Genomic DNA, 18,500 nt, shown 5'->3' with positions numbered 1-18,500 from the left:
CGATCTAACATATTAGATTTCATTTTAGGTGTTACAGTCCTAGAAACAGAGTAAACAGGTTTTTATGATGGTTAGGAACCAGGCTTTTCAGACATGTTAATGAAGCAACATAGACACTTAGAAAAACCAAGGTTAGGAGGTCTGCCATGTCTCTTGACAACTACTGTCCACAGAAATACCTCCTGCACCTGAAAATATATGACAGTTGATTTTAGTTTTGCCACAAAAAATGTGATAATTTATAAGTAAGTGGTTTAATTTAGCTAATATACTATACTAATATAATAAAATATATATTTGGGGATTGAGATGGGTTTGTGGTTAGTAACACTGGCTGCTTTTCCAGGTTCAGTTTCCAGCACCAACAAGGCACCTCACAACTCTATCTGTACCTCCAGGTCCAAGGGATCTGACAACCTCCTCTGGCTTCTGCATGTACTGTGAACATGTGCTGGATAGAAAGACATGCAGGCAAAATACCCAAACACCAATAGAATTTTTTACTCCAATTTTAAAAATCAGGAATGACTATGTATACCCACAAGTAATTGAAACATTTTGGAGACAGGTGAGATAACTGTTCAAAGTTGTCACTCAACTCTGCAGCTCATTTGAAATCCTGTCTGGATCAAGCAGAGAAACTAGAATATTTCCAATTTTCTAAAAAACTAAAAAAAAAAAAAAACTTACAAAATAAACTAACCACAAATAGTTAAATTCTTTTTCTATTGATAGCATAAATACAATATTTAATTTCATGTCCAGAATTCATTGTTTAATTTACTTCCAACTATTTCACAGATTTTGAAATATTCACATGGTAATTACCCATAAATCTGGCAAGATTCTTCATTTTCCATAATGTAATTTAGCTACATTTTCTGAGGCCATTGGCGTGTTAACCAATTCAATGATGGATCAGATGGGAACCTCAAGTACAGTACTCAACACAAAAGGAATTTCAGTAGGGAAAGCTTCCTTCCATCCTTCTGAGCGTAGCCCTCATTGACCTGTGTGTAGCCTAAGATTGACAATCTCAGCTGTATGGACTTCCACATCTTCTCTCGTGTTGTTTACATTTTGTTTGTTTGTTTGTTCATTTGTTCTTATTGCTGACAAATCATGAAATAGCTATTCTTCTTGATTAACTCCCATGATAACATAACAAAACAACTATTTCAAAGATTACACCAGTGGTTGAATGTCAGCACAATGTGGTGGTAAAGTCTTACTCATCCTCAAGAAACATTTACTTAGCAATTAGCTATCTATTATTCTACATCCTGGAATTTGAAGATTGAAACTTACATATTTTAGAATTTACCTTTTAAAAAAATCTAACAGTGTGTATGCATATTAACTGTCATCGTTTCCTTTCTGTTGCTGTGATGAAAAGATAAAAGCAAACAAATAAACAAACAAAAACAGAAAAACAAACAAACAGGAAAAAACCCTCAAGCCAAAAGCAATTCTGAAGAAAAAGGAAAATGGTTGACTTGGCTTAGACTTTCAGGCCACAGAGCATCATCCAGGGTTGTCAGGGCAGGAGCTTGAAGCAGAGACCAGGAGAGTTAGTTGCTGCTGGCTGGCTTGCAGGCTCATGCTCAGCCATCCTTCTTCTGTAGCCCAGGACCACTTGACCCTGGGGGAGTGTTATCACAGTGGCACTGGCCCTCCTAAATCAATGAACAATTCAGAACCTCCTCCAATTTTCAAGCTCACAGGCCAATCTGTTCAGAGCAGTTCCTCAGCTCACAGCCCCTCCTCCTCTCGTGACACTGTACTGTGTGTCAAGTTGATAACTGAAAGTGGGCGGGGCAAAGGGTTTCTCTTCTGGCTTGGTTTTAAAAAATTATTTTGTCTCCACCTAGTTTTCAAGGAATGGAAACAAGTCTGAATAATCGATTTGCACATATCTCTGCTTTTCTGGGAACTTTGGTTCAGCTGATTTACCGGACTTTCTGCTGAAAAATTAAAACTGTAATATCACAAGTGTGATGACAAAACGTAGACCTTTTCCTACATCTCAGTGCTAGAGAAAGGTTCCTGTGCACTGATTCTCGAGGATTGCATAAGATGGACACAGCAAAAATAGATGTTCTGAGGATTATAAATAGGAAAGCACCAAAGAGCAGAGAAGCAATGTAAGTGCCTATGAAGTTAAGTGTGTCTGGGAATCCTCTACCAAGCCTAGGGATGATCTCTCAATCCATATCCACATTGTTGAGGGTTGTGTCTGAGCTAACACAATGCTGCTTTCTCTTGTATGAGCTCCATTGTGAAGTTCTAGTGCAGCCAGAGCCATAGAAGGCATGATGTTACCAAGGATTTCAAGAAAATGGAAAAGGTTTCTGAAACAGGAAACAAGGTTTACCAAAACAAGAGCAAGTGTAGCAAAATCATCAAGAACAAAAGTCCCAGCTAGCAACTAAAGAATGGGACTGAGACCCCGGGACCATGTCATTTGAAGGAACAACAGGTTGAGGCATCTCTATGGGTCACAGCATCTCAATATTTCTAGAGAGAACCTTTTAAAAGCATCATCTGTCACTAAAAAAAGCCTATAGTCAATGAGCTGAGGCAGGAAATAGAAGATGAGACACTGGCAGGAAGAGAGAGGTTTCTGAAAAACAGTGAAAGGCATGGGAGATTGGATTGGTCTGGGAACGCTAAGGAGACATTTCGTTTACATTATCTCCTCAGTCTCTCAGGTAGTTGAAATCCAGATAGAATAAAGGAGAGATTTGCCCTGGTCTTTCGTATATGAAGCTGAGGAGAGGTAACTAACAATGTGGAAGATAGCTTGAATAGCTTAAATAAGTTACAAGGTAGTCAGGAAATGAGCCAGAGCTTATGGCCTAGGCATTTATTAATAAATAATCAGTCTCAGAGTCATCATTCTGGGACCAGGGACTATGAAAGAGAAAAAAATATTTTCACAAATATTTCCTTCCACTGATGTCTGGTTCTGCATGCAGTATGGATGAGTATCTAGATCCTAGCTATAATGCTTAATATATGGGGCAGACGACATTTTGACATTGTGATTCTTTCAATTTCTCTTTCCAACACCACCTTCCACTCTTCTGAAGGTTTTTTCCTAATGTCTCAGTGGTCTTTAATAGATTCTTCCCATTCTAATAATTCTCAGTTTGATTGATGTCCTTGTCTAGCCACTAGGTTTGACATACATATCTTAAGGAATATATCCTTAACTGTAGAGTGTTGTTTTCATTAAGAAAGAATTTTAGACAAAATCAAGAATATATTCAATGTCCTAGAGGGGAAAAAATATGGTATGCATGACTTGTTGTTGTCGTTGTTGGTTTCCCTTCAACCAGAATCTCTGTGTTTCCTGACCACTTTCCTGAGTATGCGTGTGTGTGTATGTGTGAGAGTGTTGAAGGAACAGTGTTTGTTGTGGGTGTTGGAGGGGACAGTGTGTCTGTGGGATATTGGAGAGGATGGGGTATCAGAAGGGACAGTGTATGTGTGGGGTGTTGGAAGAAATAGTGTATGTGTGGGTGTTGGAGGGGACAATGTGTGAGTTGGGTGTTGGAGGTAGCAGAAAACAACTAAGTCATCCTCTGAAATAGTCATGTCTCTTCTCTCCAGGACAGGAACATTCAATCAACTGAGACAGAATGTCAGCTCAAAGGTGGACTTACTGAGTAACCCTCAGCATCCCTATCTCTGAATGCTCGTGAATTATTACCGGTAGAAGCTCAACTCTCTGCTCCATGGTCTTGTCACTTACTTACCATTAATTACCTGTGACAACATGGTATAGAGACCTTGCAATCCACTGAGTATTTTTGTCTACATGTCTTTTCTGTGAAGGCCTCTGTGGGCATAAATGTGAAATATTAACATCATAAGAAGCTATATGGGTTTTATTTTTCTGCTGGTTGCCTGCTTTTATTGTTTCAATTCACATGGCTCAGACAGACAACATTTGGGAGAGAAGACCTCCATATATACATACATACATACATACATACATACATACATACATACATACATACATACATTCACTGCATGCTCCTTTTCCCCTTCTGTGTCTGAACTTATGTCTATTCAATTTCCAGGTAAAATGCCTAGAATGTATTCTTGGCACACCAATTGCTTTCATCAAAGCGACAGTTAAAAATAACTGAGCACTTGGAACTTATAACAGTGTCCCTCACCGGATGGTGGTGGCACACGCCTTTAATCCCAGCACTTGGGAGGCAGAGGCAGGTTGATTTCTGTGTTTGAGGCCAGTCTGGTCTACAAAGTGAGTTCCAGGACAGCCAGGGGTCTACAGAGAAACCCTGTCTCAAAAAAAGAAAAGAAAAGAAAAGAAAAGAAAAGAAAAGAAAAGAAAAGAAAAGAAAAGAAAAGAAAAGAAAAGAAAAAGAAAGGAAAGAAAAGAAAAGAAGAAAAGAAAAGAAAAACAAACAGACAAATAAAAACCAAACAGTGTCCCTCACTTCAGTATAGCCTACCTACTTGATGTATCCTTTACTATATCTGAAAAGTGTGCTGGTTTTCTAATTTTCTTTGTTCTGCCGCTTAAAAAAACTTCATGTAACTGCCATCATAAGAGGAAATTGGGGGCAATGCAAATCTGTGTCCACAGCCTATGTCTACTTATATCTGGCTCCAGAACATGTATGATCTTTTATCCCATTTTGGGTGAGAGCTGTGGCTGTCTCCAATATTCAAATACTGATGAGGCCATTTCAGCCATGATTCTAATATGCAAATGCCGAGTAGTCATGGAAATGCTTGGTAACAATTACAAGTAATAATTTGCAAGTAATAATTTGTGATACAGACTAGTGACATTGAAATACATGTTATAGATGCTGAAAGAAAAGAGAAAGATTTCATTCTAAATTGCAAAGAACTGATTACAGTATGTCTGTGAACATAGAGTATAACACAATCATTTTTTAAAGATTTATTTCTAATTGTATGTATGTATGTATATATATATATATATATATATATATATGTGTGTGTGTGTGTGTGTGTGTGTGTGTGTGTGTGTGTGTGTTTGTGTGTCCATGTGAGATTGTGTGTGTGTATCCCCATGTGAGATTGTGTGTATGTGTGTATGTGTGTGTGTGTGTGTGTGTGTGTGTGTGTGTGTGTGTGTGTGTGCTTGCCTGTGGAATCCAGAAGAAGGAGGATCATGACCTTGAGCTGAAGACACAGGAAGCTGTGAGCTGTCTAATGTCCTAAAGTCAGTTATTGGAATCAAACTCAGGTCCTCTGCAAGGATCACGCATGGTCTTAGCAGTCAACCTTCTCAGACTAACAACAACTAACACTAAAGACACTCTTAGTTACTCTTGAGGATTTTCATGCCTATATAAAAGTCCAAGTTGATCTTATTTACCCCTCTCTCTTCTCCAACTCTTCCCAGACCCCCCCCCCCAACTGCTAGATGCCTCTCCCACTTATATGTGTCCAATGTTTTTTGTTAAACAGCCCATTGCATCCAATTAGTGATGCTCACATGCACATACATGGGTGCAAAGTTATCTGTTAGAATCTAAGCAATCTACCAGGGCCCACATTCCTCAAGAAAACAGACTCTCCCCCAACAGTCACTAATGGCCAATAGCTAGTCAGCTAGAGTTGTTGCCTCCTGAGTCCCTCCCCATTCAATTAACTTAAACTTAAGGTAGGTAACACTAAAAAATTCAATCTCCCATTTAAAGGAAACCACTGCAGTTAGACTGTACCCACCTGGATTAGGGCATATGAGAATCCAAGTACTTCAAAATTTACAAGCCTCAATAAAGGAGAGCTGCACATGTCAGCTTGCATTCAACTGAAGGCGCATGACTGTACTGAGCTCTTTTCAAGCCATTTCTCTATGGTCCCCACTACTCAGAGGACTGCATGCAATATTAATGCTCTCAGTCTTGTGAGTACACAAGCCCACACTGCATCCCCAATAAAAGAGAAGCTCCTCAATTCCTAATCATTTCAATAGGCTCTAATGTAATATTTCCTACATTGGAAATCACGGCACTTTATTTAAGGAAATGGGTCTGGCCAAGTAAGCTGTGTGTAGCGCAGGCTGCACAGACGCCAGTTCAAAGGATCAGATGTCAAAGTGCTCCTTCTAACGTCCCTTAATCATCACTCCTATTAGTGCCTGAATAGGGCTGTGATTAAAACACTGCTGTCATTGTCTACCTATTCAGGCTTCTAGCATTCTATGTGGGTCCCACCGATTAGCGTTTGAATAGATGAGCGATTAGAAAGACAGCTGCCATTGTATGCCCATTCTGGAAAACAGCAAAACTCGCATATTTATTTTCTATGAGCACCAAATAAGTGTTTTGCAAAGGTAAAATATACCATTAGGCTCTAAAGACAATTTAGCTGATTTCTTTTGTTTGGAGCACTCTATTTTCCCATATGCAAAGATATTTCTTATTTGCAAATATAGTAATATGCTTCATTAATATCTTCTAAAATATACATATTCTGTTTTTGCAGCCATAGTCTTAACACACATCTGCTTTATTATATAGCACTTATTGACCTACAATACATCATGCAATTCCAGTTTAATATTTATGATTATGCAAAGAATTTCTGTGTAAACAAATCAAAGCAATTTGATTCCAGATCTTCTGGATCCCATCTCAGTATTTTTAGAACATTATGTAGCTTGGGTGAACAATTTCTCCTAAGAGAAGTCTCTGTGTCAGATTTGGACAGTTTGCAAGAGCTCAGATTTCATACTCACTGGTTAGCCCCCTGAAAGCTCCCACATAAGCTGAGCCATGAATGGATCCTCCCCTCTCTCTCTCCCTCCCTCTCTCTCATGTGTTCTTGTGTGTGTGTGTGTGTGTGTGTTGTGTGTGTTTTGTATGTGTGTGTGTGTGTGTGTATATATACTGTATGCGTATGTTGGTGTATGCAGGACGGATTTCCTGCAATAAACTTCTGGACAATGGAGATATTCATACAAAACCAATTTTCATCACAAAGGGGATAAAAGATATTTCATTGAGTAACCAAATATGAATAGCATGTCTCAGAAACACAGATTCAGGTTGAACCAATCTCTGTGTCCCAATATGGGAAGAGTTTGATGAAGTGTTTCTGAGTGACAGAAAAAAAGAATATGAATATTGCTGTCTCCTTTCAAATACTTTGTTGGAAACATCAGGTACACAAGGCAGCACATGGGAACTTCTGCTATAGAGTGCAGATGCCATCTGAGGGCATTCTTAGCCTTTTGGTTGGTGGATGCTAGCAGTCTGATAAGCTAATGCATTCTTATCTGACAGTCACAAGAATGTTAAGTCAGACAGAGAAGTTCCCAAAGAATGGCTATTGAGGGGACTAAAGAAAACCCAAGATAAGTTGTAATTAGGCTCTGGACATGCTACATTCCAAACTGCGCACAATCATGGAATTCTAGAAGTTATTCAGCCTTGCAGAGTGTTCAATGTTAGGCACGACTTCTTTACAGGGGCTTCCTTCACAGAAGAAACAGTCTATATTCAGTCACTATTTTCAGTTCCTTCTGTCGGCCATACTTCCATGTTCTTCCCTTTTTTCTGGTTTTAGGTGTCAGCTGTCATGAAGGAACTACCTGTGTCCCCACTTTAACAGCATCAGAAATCTACCTACTACATCAACCCCAAGTGTCAATTATCATCAGCAGCAACACTCACAAGGACTACATGTATAGCAGGCATGGTTTACTCTCGTTTGACCTAGTGCATATACTTAATTACTATCTCCATTTTGAGACAAATAACTGGAAGCAGGAAGAAATTCATTTCAGTGAAAATCACATAGCTAGTAAATGGCAAAAGCATAGAGTGAGCCCAAGCCTTTTAGTCCCTGGATGTCTAACTCTTAACCAACCTGTCTGCAGCTGCATGACAATCCTGAAACATTTCCCCTAAAATTCCAACCTCAAACATAAGGTAGTTGGTTACACAGAGAATGGTTTTCTTCTTTTGCAAACAGAGCTTTTTGAAATCCACCTTTGGAGAGCTTTCTTTAGCTGTTTTTAAACCAGGACCAGCTACCTAAACTCTATTCTGATTAACAATAAAGGAGGTGTAAAAATTACTTCACCATTATAGAATTTTTAAATGAGAGAAAAACCCAACAAAAGCAGCCAAGTTGATGGGAGACAATTACAAACGAGTTTAATTTGTGTGCCACTTGGATGTAGAGAAAGTTGTGTCTGGCCTGTAATAAATAATTGAACATAGCATTTCTGTAACAGCCTCAGGATATCAAGAGTTAACACTTTTCTTCTTTCTAGGCAGCTCCTGTTTTATTACACATATCTACTCACAGAATAAATCTCTAGCCACACCAAGAATAAAACACCATGAAAACCCACGGTCAAAGTGAGAACACAATATTTGACCAACACCAAACTACAGCATATATCAAACAAGGAGTCTGTCTCCTTAATGAGCTAGCTTGTACTTCTCTTAATGAAATAAGTAGATTATTGACCATGTCAATAAGTGTAATTAGCTGCCCTCATCATCAACACAACTCTCCATTGCCCTCCCTCAACTCTACAATCTACTCCTGGCAGAACCCAAGCTGTCTTCTGACCTCTGATGCAGTCTTTCTCCGAGATCTTCCCCGTATGTTTTCCACCCTGGCAGATTCCCACATTGTAGCCTTCCTCCTTTCAACTTCTCCCTTGAATTTCAGCTTAAAACCTGCTTTCTTAGGAAGGCCAATATTGAATTCTGAAGCCAAGATATGTGTTTCCAGGACAAGTCCCATGGCAGGCTGACTGACAAAACTTCACTGTGAAATACAAGTTTAATGCACTGATGGATACGTGTATCCTGTCTGGGGACTCTTGCCTCCATCTCCAGCACTATCCACAGTGGTTGACGCCTATGAGATCTCCAGTTACCATTTGGTAATTGATAAATCTGTACAAGTGTGATTCAAACTGATGTTTAGAGTGGATGAACTAATTTGGATCCAGCATTTAAAATGAGTGACACATTAAAAGGGTAGAACAATGAGCAAATTCTTTAAGACAGTTCACTGCTGTGTGAATTAACTTCTCTCAAACTCCTGAGCCAATGCACGAAAATATTCAGGGGATGCTCTGCAGAGTTCATACTTTGTGTGAAGGCAGTAGAGAATAAATCCTAACTTCAGTCTTTAATTTGATGTCTTAAAGAAGTCTGGATGAATGCTAGTAGGTGAGAACTATGTAAAACATGTCTTCTAAAGGAAACCAATATGAATTTCAATGTATATTTAAGACTCATGGAGTCAGCAGTTCTAGCTTTAGGTCTTACATGAGTGCTCAGCCTTCCAATTGCTGAGACCTTTTAATACAGTTTCCCATGTTATGGTGACCTCTAACCATTACATTATTTTTGTTTCTATAGAATAACTATAATTTTGCTGCTGTTATGAACCACAGTGTAAATATTTGGTATACAGATGGTCTTAGGCCACCCTTGTCAAAGGGTCATTTGAGCCTCCAAAGTGGTCAAAAACCACAGGTTGTGGACCCCTTGGCTTAGATACTTATGCCATTTAGCAACCACTCGATCTTCCCCAGAATTCATCTTCCTTTATAAAGATAACCATACTCACTACAATTTGCTGTATATAAAAATAACCAAACAAAAATAATTCTATCCATCAGAATCTAAGTGCCATAAGAAGACATTCAGAATCTTAGTACCAAGAACAGGCTCTGGAATATGCCAGATTTCAAAGTACCCTCGTCACTTACCATTTACTAAGCACTTAACCGCACACCCAGAACTAATCTAGGTGCAGCAGATTTAGCTATGAAAAAAAAATGGGTTTTCATAGACCTGACATTTTCATTAGGAGACAAAACTTTAATTATGGGATGTAGTATGTTAGCTGCCAATTGTTCAAAAATAAAAATGATAAGGGCGGATGCAGAAGAAATGCATGGGGCAGCAGATATCCACAGACGTTGGTCAATGGATGTAGCAGAGTTATCATTGTAAGTAATTTAACTCAGGGTTTACCACAATTCACTCCTACCCCATGTGCTTTTATTCTTCTCAACCACCATTATCCCATGAAACTGTTATAGCATGTGGCATATATCACACAACTGAATCCTATTTTCCACTCAGTCTGTAAGTCTTGGAACATGAGAAAACATAAATAAAATATACTTGCTTTGGGGGACAGAAGTGCAAATAACATATAAGAAACTAAATAATGAGACAGCATCCATATGAGGCAAATTAGAAGATACTTTTAAAAATACCTTGTGCACACTAAACATGGTATAAATTCATAAGGAAGGAAAATGTAAGTATTTACGTATCATGAACATTTCAATAATACTTGATTATGTAATTTATTACTACACCCAGACTCACAGAGGGTTCTCTCTAATCAATAAAAGGTGAAAAATATTAGAACTTCTCTGAGGGGTTGGAGAGATGACTCAGCAGTTAAGATCATTTATCATTCTTACAGAAGACCCAAATTTGATTCCTGGTAACAGGTAAGGCAGATCACAGGCTTTCTGAGGCCCTCTGGCTACCTCGGGCACCTGCATTCAAACATGAATATACACAGACAGAGGCCACACACATACACATAATTAATTAATAAGATGATGTTTTAAGAATAGGAAAAAAAAGTGATCTAAATCGGGTGTGCACATCCCAGCACTCAGAACGCAGAGGCAGGTGGATTTCTATGAGTTTAAGGCCAGTCTGGGAAATCCCCCAGGAAACAAACAAACAAACAAACAAAGAATAAACTCTACACTATACTTTCAAAATGTTCCCCCAAGAAAGGAATATACTGGCAAAACTCAGAGAAATAGTGTGTTTCAGCCACAGTTAGAAACATGAAAATCAAAGTTTCAGAGACAGGGACATAAACCTAGGAGATTCACTCACAGTCGCTGGAAGAAGTGTAAGGCAAGGGAAAAGTCAATTTCTCTCAGCTTTTAACCATTCAGTACAAGTTACATTAATGTTATAACGGCAGAGAGACAGGAGAGGAACAAAATACAGGCAGATGATGGAGAAAGGGGGCTGCAGCACAGTTCCCAGGCCTCTCCACAGATGTGCCGCCAACACCAGGAGTGGGGTAGTCAGAGGATGCAGGCTGTGACTTAGGAGCTAGCATCACAGGGTCTGCCACATCCTCAGGAACTTCAGAGGATGAAAAGGTTGGCGACAGAGAAGAGTCTGATGCCTGGGAGAGAAGGCCAAGAAAGACTCATAAAGATTTACTGACTGGGTGGGAAGTGATGGGGACATGGCTCAGCTGGACTCTAAGTTCAAATCACCAATACCTGTATTTTGGTTTTAGGTCTCTTTCTTTCTTTCTTTCTTTCTTTCTTTCTTTCTTTCTTTCTTTCTTTCTTTCTTTCTTTCTTCCTTTCTTCCTTCCTTCCTTCCTTCCTTTCTTTCTTTCTTTCTTTCTTTCTTTCTTTTTTTTTTTTTAAAGAAGTCCAGTACCGCCAACTGTGTAAATTACACAGACACGAGGATTGCTGGCCACCAGCATAGCTCTGAGTTCAATGACAGACTACCTCAAGTGAATGTTGAGAGTGATAAGGCAAGGCATGCAGGCAGTGCCCTCCTTCTTCAGAGTGTGAATGGGAAAGACACACACACACACACACACACACACACTTACACACACCAAAATAAAAAAATCAAAACATGACAAAAATAAATCATGGCTGAAACCACTTCATGTATCAAATTACAACCAGTGAGATACTATCCCTTTAGTTCATTCAGCAGCTCAGAAAAAAAAAAATGGAGTAAAAATCCCAGACAGAAAGAAAAGACTCCTACAAAGTAACAGAGACAAAGTCATTCAATCACAGAGACTGCTAGGTTAAAAATTAAGTTCCAATAGAGGAAAACAAAAGCAGTCACATTTCCTGCATCTCTAAGTATCAAGTTGTATCTCTACACAAATACTGCATTACGTATCAGTCCAAATAATTTTATAAGTTGTAAAGAAAAGAATTTTGAGTTTAAGGTTAATTTTTTTTTAATTTCGGAAACTTAAGCTTAAATATGAAAGTCAGTGTAAATAATAGATGAAAGCTTTGAGAATTGTTTGGCAATTTGGGGTATAAGAAGTGAAGACGGGTTACTTCCTTATTAACAATGTGGAGCAAAGCTCATGAAATTGTTAATTTACACTTAGAAAGGACCTTGATAGTCCAGCACTGATATTCACATTCTATATTAAGTCGAGCAGAGCCACATTGTTAGCTAGCTAAACAAGAATGAATGGATCTGTTAGAACTTTAACAACCCAAATAGGTATCGCCTCCTAGTGACCAAACCAACCTTTGGAGGGGGGAAATAAGCAAGGCCAGAAGACAAGGCAAACCTGAAATAACCGTGATTCTAAAAGATTACAAATGCACCTCATTGGGAACACATGAAACCACACATTAAAGGGGAAGCAAGTGGTACCCCTCTTCCCTTGCAGGGACTCTGTGCTTCTCCCGCAGTTGTTTTTAGCTAGAGTCTCCCCTCTACCTCTCCTTATTTATGGTTCGGTGCCACACAAAGCCTCATAAGATCAAACACAAAAGGAAACAAGTATGTCCCTACTTATCTTTTTTTTTTTCATTTACTTCTATGGTAATTATCTTGGTTATTGGTTCTTTAGCTAGCCCTTTATATTGTCTATTTGAAGTCAGTGCCCAACTTCCATCATGCTAAATCCTACCCTAATCTCAACAACAACCCTGTTGTGCTCCCCACTCTAAATACTGCTCCTAGAAAACTCTACCCATAGCCTTATAATTACCTACACCTCTTTGTCACCAGCTCTTAACCTAAATTCGTTATTTCACATTTATTAATTTACCCTATAAACAGTTAATACACAAACAAATTCAACTCCCAAGTTACATATTTTATGCAGATATATTATATTGAAATATATATATATATACAAGCAAATATATACAGGTGAATGTGAAGGTCAGAGAGAAAGGCCAAGTGTCAGCATCTACGGGCTCTCTGCCTTCTTGCTCTTGAGACAATATCTCTCAGTGGTCTGGAAACTGCCAATTAAGCTAGGCGAGTTGGTCACTTAAACCAAGGACTGTCTGTCTCTTCCTCACCAGCTGCTCTAGGATTACAACCATGCTCCATGAAGCTTGGCTTGGATAAGTGGGTTCTGCAGATGGAGTTTATAAGCCATGAGAGCCTACTATGTGTCATGTTTTTAGAATAAATTCACTACGACTCAGAAAATAAATGACTCACTGTACTTAACCATGCTTCCTATTATTTTCTTTTTCACCTGGGATAGATTTTTTCTGATTCATAATATTTACTGGTCTTCAAAAATTGTAGATGAAAATTGACTGCAAAATATTTATATAATTAGGACAGTTCAGCATTTTCAAAATGTCAAAAATAAACAGCGGTCTGAAACACCTGCTTAAAAGACACTGGGAATAAGTGCTCTGTGATTCATTACCCAGTCCAAACACATTTTGCAGTTAAATTCCTTGTATAATTCAGAATTTCCAATTAGTCATAGACCACTAGTAAGCTGCCAAATAATGAAATTCCTCCGCAAAAATTTCAAAATTGTCATTCTTGGGACAAAACAATGCCTTTTTCTCTTAAAGGCCTATAATCTACTTAGGAAAACAAATTACAGTTTGTCTAAAATAAAAAAATAGACTCCAACTTTTGTAGATACTGTTCATCTCTAAGCAGCATCTGTCACGGCACCTGAGACATGGATGCTCAGGTGTCAGGTGAATGAATAAGAAGATAAAGGCAAGTTGGGTAGGGAATGAGGGCTGCACCACGCTTCCCAAAATCTTTATTTGAGGTTGCAAAGAAACTCACAGGTAACCTGAATGCACACACTGTGACTAGTCAGTGGTGGTGTGACTGGAGGGAGTCTTACCATGGTAAACCAAAACTGAAGCCTTATTCCTGTTTTCTGAAGTAACGTGAGAACCATCAGAGCTTTTAAAGTACGTCTGTTTTCATAAACACATTTGTCTTTTTCTAAGGATGCGAAGTAAAATACTGGTAAAGATATATGACTCATTCTAGTCTAAGTAAATCATTTAGCATTTGTCAGCCTACACATTACCATGCGTAAACTAAAGAACGTAATCTGAATGATTCACAAAGAGCTACAAATCACTACATGCAAGAAAATATACAGTCATAATGCCCAGTGTGTAGAGAATTGGGGAAACGGGAGTTCTGTTCGTTTGTTCATGCATGCATTCATTCAATAGCTAGACATTAAGGACAAGCTATGTGCTAGGTGCCATGTGAGAAGCTGGGAACACAGGGAAGGAGAAGAAATGCAAGACGAGTGAAATGTAAAACTCCTGCTCTGCTGTGTTTTACATACAAGGAAATGAAGACAGTGAAGACCTATAAGGAAAAGGGGTGACTCAATAGCAAACACTGTGAAGAAAAGCAATCAAGGAACCTCGCAAAGAGCCACAAAGGGCAGGTAGAGGTTGACTTAGGGTGCTTAGAGAAAGCTTTCCTGAGATGATAGGTGAGCAAAGGAAACTGTGGCTGCCAGTGAGCAGGAAGATTGCTGGCAAATTCTCAGCACAGAACTTGTAAAGGAGTCCTCAGCATTGCTTCTAGATGAGAATGAGCTCCACTGGGAAGGGGTTACCTTGATCCTGGACTCAAGGACACTGCAGAGACCCAAAGGAGAGATGATAAGGACATTATACACACACACACACACACACAGAGAGAGAGAGAGAGAGAGAGAGAGAGAGAGAGAGAGAGAGAGAGAGAGAGTTTTATTTTACCGGAAAAGATGAAGGGTGGGGATTCTGAAACAGAATTTGAAGGCAAGAGAGTCATCATGCAATATTTGAGGTACCTTTTAGATCTGTTAAGAAGAACTATGTGATAGCTATTTATTTATCATGGTGGAGATAGAAAGATTACATAGAGATATAAACATAGGAGCTGTATGACTAGAAATGTTACTAAATCAGAGAGGGAATGATCCCATTAGTAAAGTTGTTTTGTAGAAGAAGAAGGAGAAAGTCACACACTGGCCACAGGAAAAGAGGGATGGGCAGGATGGCCACGAAAGAGAGATTGAAAGGCTATAGCAGGATGAGGCCCTGAAATAGCAATTTCAGCATCTGATAACTAAATTTTCTAGAAGAGAAACTGCACAAGGATTAGATGTATGAACTTCCACATGGGAAGAAATGGAGGAAAGAGCCAAGATCTATCCATGAGAACACCCAGTCTTACCCAGATCCAGAAGGTTCTGCTTTGCTCCCTGGAGGCAAGGGTCAGAGAAGACTATGAGTACATCTCAGCTGGGTGTGCTGGCCACAGACATAATACCAACAATTGAGGACTGGAGCAAGCAGATCCCCATGAGTTCAAGAGCAGCCTAGTCTATACAGCAAGTCACAGGATTCTTACTTGATCATTGAACCACCCCAATAAAAACAAAAGGGCATCTGTTTATCCCAGGAAAGAGTGGGGGTCAAGCTTATCCGCTTTCAAATTAGCGTGCCTTGTAAAAGGACTTCTTTTTCTCTCCATTTTCTTGTGTTTGGCTATTTTAAGTATGTGCCTCTCTGAGTGTTATCTATCTACTGGTTCCTCTAGTAAGAGAAAGGACAGTTCTGTTGTTCTCAATATGTGTGCAGAAAGAAAAGAAAGTAAAAATCAAATCATATACCTTGATAGCAACTATATTAAACCCTTTATATATGCACAGAGATAATACTTACGTAAAGGAAGAGATTTTATTCAAATGGTGAATTGAGTATAAGCTTGAACCTTAGCCCCTCCCCCACCCCATCTCCTCAAGAAAGCTTCTTTGCTTTTCTCTCTCAGGCTATGAGCATCACTGGAGTTTGCAGAGTGATCTGCATCTTCAACAATAAATCTGATCTTATACAATGAGATAATTATTTTTACATAGATTGCAAGCTTTTATTTTCCCATTTATACTTGCTCACTTTAGAAAACCCAGACTACACAAAAATGTCAAGAGCACAATAATAATGAGCACTAATAATTGTATGGACATTTCTATTCATTTGTGGATATCCACAAAGGTATAGTTGTATGTAAGCACATACAATTACAATTAGATATAGTAATATTGTATGTGCTTTGCATGTAATATAGATTGTGACTGCTTAATCCAGAGTATTAACTATTGAAAAATATTTTTAATGGTCATACAGTTTAACACTGAATATATTTGCTTTAATTTAGTTAATCATCACCCAGTAGTTGGAATTTGGAGGATTTTTCATCTAAATTTTTTCTCTACTGAATAAATAATGCCTAGAATAATCTTCTTTCTACATAATTAATGTTTACCTATTTCCTAATTCTTTCCATAGTACATAGGACTATAAGATGAATGACTGGGTGTGTTTGACAATTTAAAGTTATTTTAATTGTGTGTCTGTAAAATTTTGTGTTGAAATACTAACTGCTAGTATCTCAAAATGTAGTTATTTAGAGGCAATATTTAAAGAGGTAAACAGATTAAAATAAGCCATTGGAACAGTAAGAATAGGTAAAAGCACAGGAAGCAGACAGCATTGATTGAACAAGCAGAAAGCTCTCAGCAGCAATCTGCCCTGCCAACACCTTGCTCTCAGACTAGTCCCTACTAGGGTGGAAACTGAATGGTTCAAGACACCCTATCTGTGATGCTTTTTAATAACAACCCTATCACATAACATAAATATTAAATCAAATATTGTAAGATTGCTTTTCTACAAATTTCAAACAACAAATACTTGAATAAGTCAACTTACCTCAATACTACCTTTGCCAGGTACATATTTTGGAAGAAATGAAATTAGAAAATCTATGTATAAGATCGCCTCTTGAATGATCATTTTCTTAATACAGTCGTGATAATAACAATTGAAATAGGGAAAGCCTTCTATTTCTAACAGAATCTGGAACATAGAATGTTAGATCATTTATAAATGAAAAGCCCCGGGAGAAGCATCTGATGTCTTCAGATCATAGCTCTCACATATTTGGAATGAGAGACTTATCCCTGATAGCTTTTATAAGATACATTTAAAACTGTACTATTCTGCTCATTTTTTTCAACTGTTGCCAAAATGATGCAAAATCACATGTCATCATGTGACCAGTGTGGACTACCCTGGTGTCCTTCCCAAAACCTGTCAGGAAATCTCAGAGTAGGCAATAGAGCTCAGAAGAATGAACCAAGCAAAACACAATGCCAAATCAAAGGCATGCCATAGCATGCCTGCCTCTTTGTTGTTGTCAAAACCCTTTTCAGGGTGCCTGTCCTCGTGTCCCATTCTCCAAAGGGAAGAAGGAAGAAAAAAAAGACAAAAATAAAGTCATGTATCTTAAACAACAGTATGTAAAGAGCATCCAGAGAACATAAACCAAGCAAGCGCATGCTACAGCCTCATTAATTATTTTGGAAAAATCGTTTGGGGGCTATTCCAGTAAAAAGGAAGTCTTTCCAATTTTAAATATTTGTAGTTCATAGATCCAGTGTGGCCTACCCTGGTGTCCTTCCAAAGACCTGTACTGGAGTTTGTGATCACAACATAGACACAGATAAGAAAGATCCTAAGCTAGACAGCAACTTTAGAACTCAGGCTGTGAGGATAGAAGGAACCTCATGGGCATGAGGCAGCTTGAGTTGCACAGTGAGTCCCTTCTCTCAACACGCAAATAAAAACAAATTAAAGAATTAAAAATCAGCCATGAGGAGCCCCAGAGAAACCGCTCTGCTTCTGCATCGTATCTGGGTGCAGAAGGTTTATACTGAACAGTCAGGTAGCCTTTCTCAGTGACACTGAAACTTGTGATATGGAAAATCTTTCAGCATGCTATCATCGTACATAACAATTTTAGGCTAAATTTAAAAGAATTTAGAAAAAGAAATTCTGGTAACAAACTTATAAAATTTTAAGTTTTACAGAAGATTCGCAAAGCATCAAAAACTTGTTTGCAGATATAAAATGCTTAAATTGCTTTAAAAGCATAGCAGCACCTCCTGCCTATTTAATTCCATTTCTAAGATACAAAGACATTGACTTCAGTGTGGGGAATAATTTTCAGAAGGAAATCACGTGTCAGTGATACTCACAAAGCAGTTCTTGTCAGTGTTCCTTTTCCAGTGTTTCTTGTCTAGTTTCTTGGCTGTGGTGGAACGTAGAGTTGCATGAGCTTGTACTCGAGGATTTAAAGCCAGGATACTCTGAATACAGGATAAATAATAAACAAATGGAAATAAGTAACCATGTTGGGATTAAAACAAATCAAAATTTCATTTTAGATCACTCAATTTCCCTAAAGAGAGACTTAGCTAAGGGTGAATATTTTCATGATACATGAGAGACAGAAGTGGACGCTCACAGTCAGCTATTGGATGGATCACAGGGCCCCCAATGGAGGAGCTAGAGAAAGTACCCAAGGAGCTAATGGGATCTGCAACCCTATAGGTGGAAC

At 38.5% G+C, this 18,500-nt stretch overlaps 1 protein-coding gene across 1 annotated transcript in view; it reads right to left on the bottom strand.

Moving 5' to 3' along the window:
- Nucleotides 1-18,500, bottom strand: part of Dpyd (dihydropyrimidine dehydrogenase) — an 849,196-nt gene that overhangs the window by 790,071 nt on the left and 40,625 nt on the right. Inside the window, exon 2 of the mRNA XM_021158977.2 lies at nucleotides 18,139-18,249. Coding sequence (XP_021014636.1) covers nucleotides 18,139-18,249 — 111 coding nt within the window. The remainder of the gene's footprint in view (nucleotides 1-18,138; nucleotides 18,250-18,500) is intronic.

The sequence above is a fragment of the Mus caroli genome, chromosome 3 (genome assembly GCF_900094665.2).
Source record: "Mus caroli chromosome 3, CAROLI_EIJ_v1.1, whole genome shotgun sequence".
Taxonomy (NCBI): Eukaryota; Metazoa; Chordata; class Mammalia; order Rodentia; family Muridae; genus Mus; species Mus caroli.
Note: the sequence above shows the minus strand (reverse complement) of the source record. Positions and strands in the feature narration are given on the sequence as shown.